General features: G+C 34.7%; 1 protein-coding gene across 1 annotated transcript; it reads right to left on the bottom strand.

Annotated features, from left to right (window-relative positions):
• Positions 1 to 3429: 3429 nt before the first annotated feature.
• Positions 3430 to 7878, bottom strand: LOC149771603 (complement C1q tumor necrosis factor-related protein 6-like). The gene is made up of 2 exons (XM_089948292.1): positions 7591 to 7878; positions 3430 to 4022 (listed from the first exon to the last, which is right to left on the bottom strand). The coding sequence occupies exons 1-2, from the start codon at positions 7793 to 7795 to the stop codon at positions 3607 to 3609; spliced, it is 621 nt and encodes a 206-aa protein (XP_089804418.1). The 5' UTR covers positions 7796 to 7878; the 3' UTR covers positions 3430 to 3606.
• Positions 7879 to 12426: the final 4548 nt, after the last annotated feature.

The raw sequence follows: 12426 nt of genomic DNA, 5'->3' as shown, positions 1-12426 counted from the left end.
ACTGTAAACAACAATAAATTGATGTTGAAACAAGAATGAGTAATCTTTTCAGTTACAAGATTATATAGTTCTCTTCTTGACCTCAGGTCACAATTAACGTTTCTAAACAATACCATAACTTAATGGAAAATAACATTCTAAAAAATAAAATGTTAGTTGTAATTAGAATGTCTGTTACTAACATTATAATATACAACCTGGACTACGTCAGGTATGCCAGATGAATTGTAGGGGAACTCCGATAACCTTTACCCAGACCCTAATAAACATGCTTTCTTCTATCAACAATGATACTAATAATAAACCATGCATATATAGAAAATTGTATAAGTTATTTACATCATTAAAAAAATCAATAATTCAATATAATGTAGAACTTAAACTTGATTTTGGATAAGATTAAGTCCAACATAAAATGTTACATTACTTTGTTTGTCATGAAAACAAAATATAACTATGCTCACTATCAAACAATGCAAATCAGATACACATATCTGTGACTTAAAACACATGGTGTTAACTATCTTTATCTATTGAATTTATAAATTATATGTTAGGGAAATATCATGTACATTTGTTTGTTCTGTTTATAATTATAACCAGGGTAAATCCTTGCTTACGGTCATAGGTCGGAACTGAGGAGCTAAAACATCAATTCGAAAATAAATGTCCTCACTTATTTGCCTTACACTGGCATTACTCGGCCTAATCAGTTTTAAGATAAATGCCGGCATGACAACATACATGAAAATATGGCTTAGATTTCTTATGGGACGTCAATGACACTTCGTAAGCTTCAGAGAGTAATCGGAGCAACATCGATTTTACTGAATGATACCTAGATAATGCAATTTATTTCATAATTGGTTTCGGTCTATATTTTTTGTTTGCTGTCAAAGGGGTACAGTTTCATAGAACATGAATTAGGATGGATTCGACAAAAAGCATAATGCTACAGTTTAGGACTCCTCTACTCTGTTCATTCCATCTGGGGTTGGAGAAGTTCCATGGCAACACATTTAAATATATAGTTTTCATGTATACGATAGGTTTTAGAGGTACATCTTGACGGGTTATTTTTGTAGCATACCTATTTTCCAATATTTGCATCTTAAAAAGTGGACAATGGATCAATGAACTAAATAAGTGTGAACAATGGATCATTGGACTAAATAACTGTTAAAATGGATCAATGGACTAAATAAAGCGGATTATGGATCAGTGGACTAAATATAAGTAGACAATGAGTCAATGGAATAAATTAAAGTGGACAATGGACTAAATAAATGCGGAATACTTTTCAATTTCGGTGCTTTTTATAGTTTTACTAAATATTATGCAGATCTTTTGCTTTTCTAAGTCAGCGTTTAAGTAAATCTTTTGACTTTGGTCAAAAGGATCAGAACTTTTAATTACATTTTAATTAGAGGATATATCTGACACTAGTGAAACTTTTCCTTAGACTGTAATTATTGTTATTAAGGTTCAGAACAAAGGTTGAGCAAACATCCAGTTAAAATTTAATTTCCGATATTATCTCTTTTATAGTTTATTTCGTTAGCTGTCAGAGCCATATGATGAACCGACTGCGCTGTAAAAAGTATAGGGATGCTATTGCAAAGATTATTTCATTGAGCTGAAATACGGCTTGTGTCCCTGTAAAACCTGTGCCACATACGTATTCGCAAACTGGTTTTAGAATTTCCACATTTGCATTTTAATTTTCAAGTTTTGTAAATTTGTTTTAAATGTTTATCATTTGTATCTTTTGAATATTTTGCTAAAGAAAATGAAACAAATTTTATAATTATATGATACGTTATATCATATAGTTGTAAATTTGTTTCATTTTCTGTTGAAATTGTTTGCTCATTTCTTTCTCTATTAGTTAACGGCAGTTTATTTTAATTTGTTTAATATTATATAAAAATTGTAAATGTTATTCTTTCGTTTTCCAATAAGTATATTACATTATCTGCGTAGCTATTGTTTTAAACTTGTTACAAATATATATGGCTGTATTGTTTTGGGATTTTTAAAAATGTTTTCAAATTCACTAATTGTATAGAACTTGTTTATCTAAATTTTTATCACGAAAATTAATTTTTAAAAATATTTATCTTCTCTCTACTTTTATATATCTAATATCTCTTGCTACAGTCTGGACGTAACAGCAATGGCTGCAGGAAGAACAATGACAAAAATTGCAACCAAAATAATTATTCACCAGGGTGAAGAATCGGAAGAATGCGCTGAATCAGACACACTTGTACCCTGTCCATGTCTGTAGGTCCGAAGAAACAAATCGTCTATGAGAGAAAAAGATCCATTTTAAGGTAACAGTTGGTCCTATTTAGGATCATCCAGGTTTCCAGAAATAGAAACACTACTTAAAATAAAAATTTATTTATGTTTATTTGTATGTATGTGTCTGTGTGAATAAATGTGTCTGTAATGTTGTTTGCATGTTACACGAGTATATGTTCATTTTTGGAGGTGAGTTAATGGCATTTTTTGTTAAAAATATTTTGTGTAGAATTTTAATGCTTATTTGAGAAAATATTTATTTTACTCAAAATTGTAAAACAAATCCATACGTTTTGTAATTTTTTAAACTAGGAAAATGTTTTTATATCATTTTAAATTGGTAAAGTTTACATGATTATTTTTAGTCTGCACTAAATTTCGTGAATGGTTCATAATTTTAGCATTGCTTTTCGTGTCATCCGTTTTAATAAAGTATTGTTTTTCTAATTTTAATCCATGCTAAATTGTGCATCAGTGTCGTTATTTAGTATAATCAAAATAATATTTTCTGTTGTAATTTGTTTAATTATTGTAATTAATTTCGACTAATGCTGTCTTCACATACGGTATTTAACTTTTATGACTTCAGGTTAATGTGATTGGACATGTCTATGTATTCAATCAACCGCCAGAGAATCCTGGAAACTCTCTATTAATGTCACCACTTACAGCATCATAACTGCCAACAGTTTAAATTCAAAGTGACCTGATATTTTAAACCTATGGATATTGTTAACATTAAACAGCCTTACGGCCCCTGAGAATCCCTTTCGGTTATTATTGTGGAGAGATCTTTCTTGTGGGATCCCAGAATTTCTCTGGTAGCTCCAGACCATCCCAATTAACCACTAAACACACACACACACACACACACACACACACACACACACACACACACACACACACACACACACACATTCAAGCAAAAGAAAAGAAAAATGTTTATATTCGGTACTTGCAGCTAATAATGAAAAAGGAAAGATGGTAAAAATATGTTGTATTATCAGAGTTATATCCATCGTAGCATATTAGCCGCTTAGACTAATTTACAAAAGCCTTCTCAGTTGATTACTATATTTATGCGTTGATCAAATTTTTGTAAAAATAAGAGAAATCTATAAGTACTGAAATTCGATTTAATACAAGATGCATCAAGAAACTTGCAGTCTAATAAATGTGGACGTGACAATCTTATGAGGGTCATGCTTTTAATATGCACCAATACATGTTTTTGAAACATTTACTAGTTTAAAGACATTAATGTGTGAAATGAGTAGGAATTAACAGTTCATACATTTACTAGAATCTTGAAATAAGAACACCAGTAAAACTTGACCATCCACCGCCATGTATATTAACACTTGATGAGGCCATGCCCCTTACGAACACTTCATCATTTGTGTCCATGGTTGTGACAACAGTGACTGAGCCGGTATCTCCCCAACTGCTTTTACTGTCCCCCGCATAGACTCTGCCAATGTATGAAAGATTTTTCATTAGCTCGAGATGGAGGCCATGTGGCGGTGTACTGTGGATCGTAACGGATAAAAGATACATTCCCCTGAGAGGAGCTTTGAAGACACCGGTGACTGGGTTGTATGCCCCTCCTTTGTTTTCCAATACCCTGTCAAATATGATTGTCTTCAAAGGAGGATAGTTCTGATTTGTGGACAGCTCAGCAGTAAATCCGACAGTGCTGTTTGATGTCTGTTTATCTAGAAAAATAATCGATAATTCATTTATTTGGATAAAACGTTACACTTTATATTTCAGTACAATCAATGTAAAGAAAATGTCACTTGATACTTTTATATGACGTTTAATGGAGACACCGCACCCAAACTTGATTGTGTTTGTTAAAATTGGACCTTCACTGGCAAGAGCACCGCTGGCAATTGTTAAGATATTGGTAAACGTCATATCTAGAAATCTTGTCATTTACTGATAGTATTGCTATATACCCTGTTAACGTCGTAAATGTCACCGGTGATGTTGGATATTGAGTATGAAACCCGTGAAATACTTTTAGGGAAGTCGTGTGCTGCTAGTATCTTAAACTTTAAAACAGTCGGTGTTGGAAAGCCATTCATTTGATTGCCAGACTTCTGCCTGGATTAGCTGGGGTTGCTTGTTGTAGTGATTTTCTGAGGAAGGCCCTTTAGCCCCATTGATTAGATACTCAGTATCATCTACTGTGCTAATGTACGGCTAACCACATAGAAAAACAAAGAGATAAACAACGACAATTATAGAAAATCTTTCGAAACTTCTAACGAGATAGTGAGGCTGACATATTAGAAAGTAATCTGTAGGTGGTTTGAGAAAGATGAACTATTCTTTTTCATAAAATATAGCACCGACATGCTAAAACAATGTGATCAACTGGTGTTAGTTACATTACCTAACACTAGATATGTCCGTTTAAAACAATCACGTTGACGCAATAGATTAAACATTAGCTGCATTTTGGACCCTGCGTTTTGTTATGGGACATTTAAAGCTATTACATTGCAAGTATGCATGCCGTAAACATGCAATGCCATTTTCAGTGTCTTACACAATTTACTATCCCATTTACAACGAGTGTCTGATGGAATAACATGAATGTTCGTGTCCCTTCGTTATATGCAGATTTAACATTTAACCCGTTTAAGAGTGACAGGTAGTAAAGCTTTGAACAATAAGATCAAACAGAAACCAGTTTCATTTTCATAAACTTTCATTAAAAGGAAACTAGGATTGTCGGGTTTCCTTTTATTGAATTAATTATACAACGGGTGGTAAATCAAAGATAGTGTACAGATATAATTTTGTTATGTCACATACAAATACACAAACTTGGATTTCCAAAGTAGTTATGAGTGACTACAAGCAACTTTGTATTTACGGAATGCATAAACTCTGCACAGCTCTGTCCAGTGTATCCCGTACAAAATGTAATTCTTAACCTTTTACAATTAATCCCAATCCCCTTTGAAAATGATAAATTGCATTGGAACTTCTACTTGCGTTCATATTGATTAAATAAATAGAAGATGCAATTATGATTTATACAGGAAAGATGGTTTAAATGAAGAAAGTTGAGCACTACCAAGATATCATAGTTACCTTCTGGAACATTGAACGCGGTGCATATAGGCCATCGTATTTAAAGGAGTTGGAAACATAAACTAAGCAAAATAGGAACCGGGAAGAGGTAATTGAAAGGTTGAAATGTATTTACAGTTCAGCTCAGTCATTATTATAATTTAATTAGCAGCAATATAATTGATTTTCCATTTTCATTTCTTCGTGTGACTATATTTTTCGAATATTTAACGGCCCGGAGATATCGACGCATGCCACTGATGAAAATCTGTCACGCTTGGTTTTGTAACGGACTTTCGCTGGGATCTGTCCACCAAGGTCCAGAGAGAGAGAAAGAGAGAGAGAGAGAGAGAGATATTGGTGGTGGGGTTGGATAGACGACCTTTAGGGTATTTATTCATTGCTTATCCCTATGTTACTTTACTGGTTGACTAGTCTGCTGCCTTAACAATCCACACAATTTTACGAGGACATTTTAATATTAAATTACATGTTTCTAGACCCTCATTATTAGGTTTTATAAAGCATGAAGAAATAAATATATATACACAAAGCATTAAGTAGATTACACTCTGTGTATTCCTCCTTATATATAAATGTACCGTACAAATCATGAGAGGATATTGGAACTTTGTATCTTTGCTACTGTGAACACCAAATCAGTCATCTTGAAAATCTGACATTCAATATGACCACCACAGCAGTCATCTTAAAAATCTGACATTCAATATGTCCACCACTATAGTCATCTTGAAAATATGACATTCAATATGACCACCACAGCAGTCATCTTAAAAATCTGACATTCAATATGTCCACCACTATAGTCATCTTGAAAATATGACATTCAATATGACCATCACAGCAGTCATCTTAAAAATCTGACATTCAATATGTCCACCACTATAGTCATCTTGAAAATATGACATTCAATATGACCACCACAGCAGTCATCTTAAAAATCTGACATTCAATATGTCCACCACTGTAGTCATCTTGAAAATCTGACATTCAATATGACCCCCACAGTAGTCATCATGAAAATCTGACATTCAATATGTCCACCACTATAGTCATCTTGAAAATATGACATTCAATATGACCACCACAGCAGTCATCTTAAAAATCTGACATTCAATATGTCCACCACTGTAGTCATCTTGAAAATCTGACATTCAATATGACCATCACAGTAGTCATCTTGAAAATCTGACATTCAATATGAAAACCACATCAGTCATCCTGAAAAATCTGACATTTAATATGACCACCACAGCAGTCATCTTGAAAATCTGGTTATCGGTACTCATCCTGAATGGATGGTAATTTTGACATGGAGTTTTCATCCAAAAACCTCTAATGAAGTCTGCTTGATACTAATTTAATTTTCTACCACTATGACACACAATATATTGTCGACCTTAGCAACTATTTTGAAAATCTTGTTATCGCTTAAGAGTAGTAGTGAGGGTTACACCAGTCAGCGATTAAAATGAAGAAATAGTCTTGAACTCCTTCGAATTCTTTTCAACAAGGAGGGCATCAACACCTTCGAGTGTCTCTTATTAATAAAATATTGTTGACCACTGACCCAGGGAGTTCATCATACTTTTAAGGTCAGTGGCCTAGGTTTATTTCATAACATTTGATCGATCTGTTGCCAATGGATTAATCTGTACAACATTTCAAGACCAGTCAAATGGCCTTGGTGGCAATGACTTTAGCATCTAATGTTTGAAAGGCATTGGACGTTGGTTTTGCAAAAGAACTTGGAGAATAGGAAAGAAGTTTCGAAGAGTTTTCCAAAACAAATAAAATCGATTAAACAGCCGATAGGTTAGATAACGATTTTAAATAGAGAAACGAAGAAGTCAACCTTAGCCGTTTTCTTCAACAAGCTCAGTCCTGTATATTCATCGATTTGTGGCTAAGCAGTCACTCTCTGTCTGTTTCTCTGTCTCTCTCTCTCTCTCTCACCATGCAAGCATATCTTGCAGGAGTTTAATAATATTTTACCCTTTAATTACGAAATTTTGCTATAGATATGTTTATGAAATATTCAAATTTCATTAATGTTTGGCGTAAACTTTGTTGTTTTGTGAAACGAGACCAATATGTTTGAAAGCCTACTTCCTGCCAACGTATTCTAAATATCTATCCTTTAAATGTCTGCATGACAGATTGCATTTGTCTTACCGCACATATTGCCTCCTAGTCGTCTCTCTAGATCTGCAAGCCAATGCCATATTTCCGCTTGATTTCGGATCAAAGTCATCGTTGTTTTCTCTTCTTCCAGTCTCGTCTTTATTGTGTCAATATTGTTCTCTTTGACCTCGGCAAGAGTTCCCCATAGGAAAAACATTATAGGGAAAATTGTACGATGTAAATTCTGCATTTGCATTCTCAAATCTCAGTCCAGTTCAGGAACGGATTTCTCGGCTTTGTATCTTACTCTGAAATTAGATGTGCTTGTGCAAGCTTAAAATCATCCAAGAGATTCCGTTTAACCAATCAGCGGAAATCTTTAGCCCAACGATGTCAATGTGGAACAAGACTATGCAAATTCGGGTGAGAACACCTTGAACAGGAAAAAACTTGTATGAACGAGTCCAATAATCTGTAGTGTTATATACTTGACACATTTTCCTTCCATCGCAACCTGCCTTGAATTAATTAATGTACCTGGTTCGTACTTACATTCGACTTATAATGAAAACTATCATGGTCATATAATTATGCAATTGTTTCACCTAGCTGGACATTCTTTCATTATCTAAACGTTCCAAGTTATATAAAAATTGCTACATTTATTAATTTTACATTCACGAGAATGATATTTCGTAACAAAAGGAAACGACAGCAAAAAGAGCAAACTCCACTGTTCTACAGTTTGGGTTTGGTTGCTGTCACTCGGGTTCAGGACAACATCCAGTAAATCGCAAAACTCTACATTTTACCTAGATTTTAGAGTGGATAGAAATGGAAGCATATAATCTGATAGTGATTAAAGATTTTACGGTATAATTATTATGCTTATTTCTCGATGTTCGACAATTACGACCATAACAAAGAAACAATTAAGCATTACTCTTTCGTGAGTTGAATTCTTAAAAGAGTAAAAAAAATAGATAAATACATATCGACGAACACACGATGGCGGGCCTGACTGGATTGACTTAAGAGATGGCATTAAATCAGAACTGTCCTTCTTTACACAAAAGCATATTTAATTTAGTGCTGCAAGATCAACGTGGAGGATACAATTTTCTTGCCTTTCAATGATATATATCATATAATATGCAATATTAATAATCGTTTTGAAGTGTTTTCGAGTGATGACAGGCTTATAAATATAAAAATGATTTTAGAATAGACATATTGATTATGAAGAAAGATAAATTACTTTAGCAATATACAACTGTTCGAAATGATTTCCTTCTGAAAACATTAAATATCGTCACCTAGGCTTTATCTCGTCGCTTTGGAGACTGGATTTAGAAAGAATTAATTATTATATGCTCATTTTATTCTCCATTATCTTTACATTGTCAGAATCGTTCAATAGTTTACGATATTGCACACCTTCATATTGCATTCACGTGCGTAAAGGAGCTACTTTCTATTGTAAACAAACAATAGACGCAGATTCCAGCACTTTTGATTTGTAAACAAATCATGTACACTCGCGTAGTAGGCGCTTTACGTTTTGGTTGCTTAAATTTGTTTCTGAATGAAGTAAAGCAGATGTTTCGTGGACTATCACATTCCAGCTGCATTGGCACATTCCAAGTTAACTTTTTTGATACAATGTTCCGGACTTAGGTTAGCTGTGCAGTTGACGCCAGAAAGGGTCCTTACAAATAACATAAAAGTGACAAGGGATAAACTGTCTTCTATAGCTGGTAATAACAATGGAAAACAAATATACTTACAGTTTTACATCCTGAATTTACTCAGAATGTACTTTCTTAGTTCTGCAAATCCGAATTACATGAGCCATGTCAAAGGTTCTCAATATTGATTACACATTTGGAAATTGTACTGTAATTTCGAATATAACTTCTGCACTCAAAATGAAATAAGCATTAATTTCCATAGCGTCTTTTTGATAATTGCAATTGAAAGACTTCCGATTTGTCCCACATTATGATTGCAAACATTCAATGACTGCAACAGAAACACATTTGCTGATGCAAACACGCTTCTCCCTCGCTTCTTCAATTGGATGTATTGTCACATATAAATCCAGTCCATAATCAAAAAATGTTATAGAATCGAGAAGAAAAAAAAACCAAAATCTATTCATTCCAGATCAAATGGAAAAGTTGTTGCAATGCGCATTCATTCAAAATATGACTATAAATTTCAACTTTAACTAGACACGCCATTTTCTTTCGAAAGTTATGTCGGGGTGGAGTTACGTGCGCAGTAATAATGTTGTTGTTGTGTAATGATGAATCTGGGCTTGTGCATTTAGTTTGGAATACGGCATACATTCAGTTACTTTGTTTCTTGTGGTGTATTTTGTTAATATAGTTAGGCATTAGGTAGAATAAGAAAATTAGCATATAGTAAAAAGATTACTGCATTTGTATTGGATAATATGAAGTCGTTTTGTCGGTTGGATATACTTCACTCCCAAGGTCGTGAAGTATTTACGTCCAAAAAACTCGTTCATATTTTCCCATACAAATGGAGTAACTGATAATTTTTTATCGATATCTTTTTAGAAACATCAGCAAAAATCTTGATATGTACTAAGCTATGGCATGTAATTTAATGTAAAGTTTCTTTACCTACCTACGTACCTATCTACCTACTTACAAGATTAACGCATGCTATTTTATGAACACTGGGGACAGTATGTCCTCATCTATTGTTGACCCCATCTCAATCCAGCAAAGGTTAAAGAAGTGGCTACGAAAAGTTATTTAGTCACAACACAAAAGTAATGATACATTCATGGAATAACTAAGAAATTTTGTATTGCTAGTTATAACTTGTGTGATTTTTTAGGCGTGATTTACCTCATGACATAAATTAATTATGCGGTATCAACATTCATAACGTTGATAAATATAATGTTGTTGAATGAACTTGTGACCCTAAACTATGTCGTAAAATGACATTTGACAACCGCCTTGAAATAAGAATGTTGTCTTATTAGAACATTAAGATACATTACGGCTGTATGGAAGTTTGTCAAACAGTATCTGCCACGTACTGACACAATTCCAATATGAATCACACCTTTTTATCGAACAGTTGTTTGTTAGGGTCTGACTATTTTGAATCGAATCACTGTAATACGTATTTAGTCATCGTATAACAATAACGAGGTAATCTTCAAGTAAACAACAGTGTAAGTTTTATCGAAATATGATACAGACTTGTCGAAAAGTGCGTGTTTTAAATTTTGTAGGGGACATAGTCACCGTCCAGCTAATTGAGGTTAGATAATGTGATAGACGAGATTACAAATAAGTATGATCATTTTGTTGATGGTAGTTGTGCCAACATTTTGAAGCAAAAGCACGTGAACCATTCACGATTAAATTTGAATAGTTAGTTTCTTAATTACACTTTCAATGATGTTCTTAAAATATCAGCATCATATCTGATTTAACATATACATAAATCTTCTTTTTATACGTATGTGTCTCGTAGGTCAGTGCAATAAGTTTAGTCTGCTTGTCGAGTATAGACTGTAAACTTCAAGCACTCTTTAAGCAAGGAAACTGTGGTCTGACAACGCCTTATTGTCTGAGGACTGACCAGCTTTGTGGAGGGCGGTAGCTGTCCATTTAGATTCAAGGAATTCTTCCATCGTCTGCGGCAACGTCAATCGAGCTTATAACTGGCAAATGCTGCCTTCCGTGTTGAGTCAAAGCTGTGAAGCGAGGTTGGAGTGACCTCTCCAGGTAACAAACATGTGCAAGGTAATGTGTTGCCCAGTCACCAATATCTACCTCTCGGCGTCAGTGGAGGAGTACAAAGGAAAGGGGAAACAATACAGTATAGAATGAGTTCATCTGCAGCAGTTGCCGGCAAGATATCTAAATATTATCATTGAAATACGTTCGGGGCTCAACTCTAGATTATCTTATCAAGATTTGCTCCTTTAGCTTTCCTTTTTACCGAGATAACCCGTCACACTTCAATACGCTTTGCTGGCGTGTGGCCACCGCCAAGCACCAATTATCAACTTCGAACCAGCAGTAAGAGCTGAGTGGTGGGTGAGGTAAAGTGGTTCCTTCCACCCATGGGTTTAGGTGCAGCCTTTCTTCAACATATCATTCCCTCCTCTTGGAGATATCCCAGATCTGAACACTGGCATTAGCTGGTTTCTGATCATCACCAAGGGCGTCAACCTCAACAGGATCGTCGCCACATGGATCATACCTTGATATGCAGCAAGGTCAGACTTTGTCCAAAGCAATCGTACCGCTAGAAACTCAAATGAATAGTTCGCCCGCCACAATCTCTGCACCACAGCAGACCAAGAGTAGCAACACCTGCACACTGATGTGCAACACAATTTTATTAGTTTCTGTCAAAAAGCAGAACAAGGCCAATGATTAATTCGTAGCAAGCTCGTGAAATGACCCCAGTCACTGAATTCATCCGTACCACCGCTGTCAACTACAACAGCTTCCTAAACAATACACTTTACAAGCAATGAGAACTGCCAGATCGGAGTATTCCTAACTTCTTCTTCCACCTACTATTTAGGACGCAACGTATAGCCTAACTAGTGCTGAAAAATGGCATTATACCCCATAACAACAATAGCAACAACGAAATTTATAGCAGAACTACAAGACGTGTTGTAAAGGACAGATTGTAGAGTGTTGTTCGATTTATAGGAAGGCATATGTGAGACGATCGAGCGGGCGCATGGCAGAATTTCTCTGAGATGAATATAATAACTTACATCGCCTCTTTGTTACGTTCACCTTCGAGCATGGTTGGACGGTAACCTATCAGGTATAGGCCAAGTATAATCCTCTGTGGTAAAATGAGTTCTACAGT

Source organism: Sinohyriopsis cumingii, unplaced genomic scaffold (assembly GCF_028554795.1).
Source record: "Sinohyriopsis cumingii isolate HCF-2022 unplaced genomic scaffold, ASM2855479v2 utg001752l, whole genome shotgun sequence".
Lineage (NCBI taxonomy): Eukaryota > Metazoa > Mollusca > Bivalvia > Unionida > Unionidae > Sinohyriopsis > Sinohyriopsis cumingii.
The sequence above is the reverse complement of the archived record's forward strand: the minus strand, read 5'-3'. Positions and strand labels throughout refer to the sequence as shown.

Coding starts and splice junctions, on each gene's coding strand:
- LOC149771603 (XM_089948292.1), bottom strand. CDS start 7,795: ATGCAAATGCAGAATTTACATCGTACAATTTTCCCTATAATGTTTTTC. Junction 4,023..7,590: donor ACTAGGAGGCAATATGTGCG/GTAAGACAAATG, acceptor TTATTTTTCTAG/ATAAACAGACATCAAACAGC.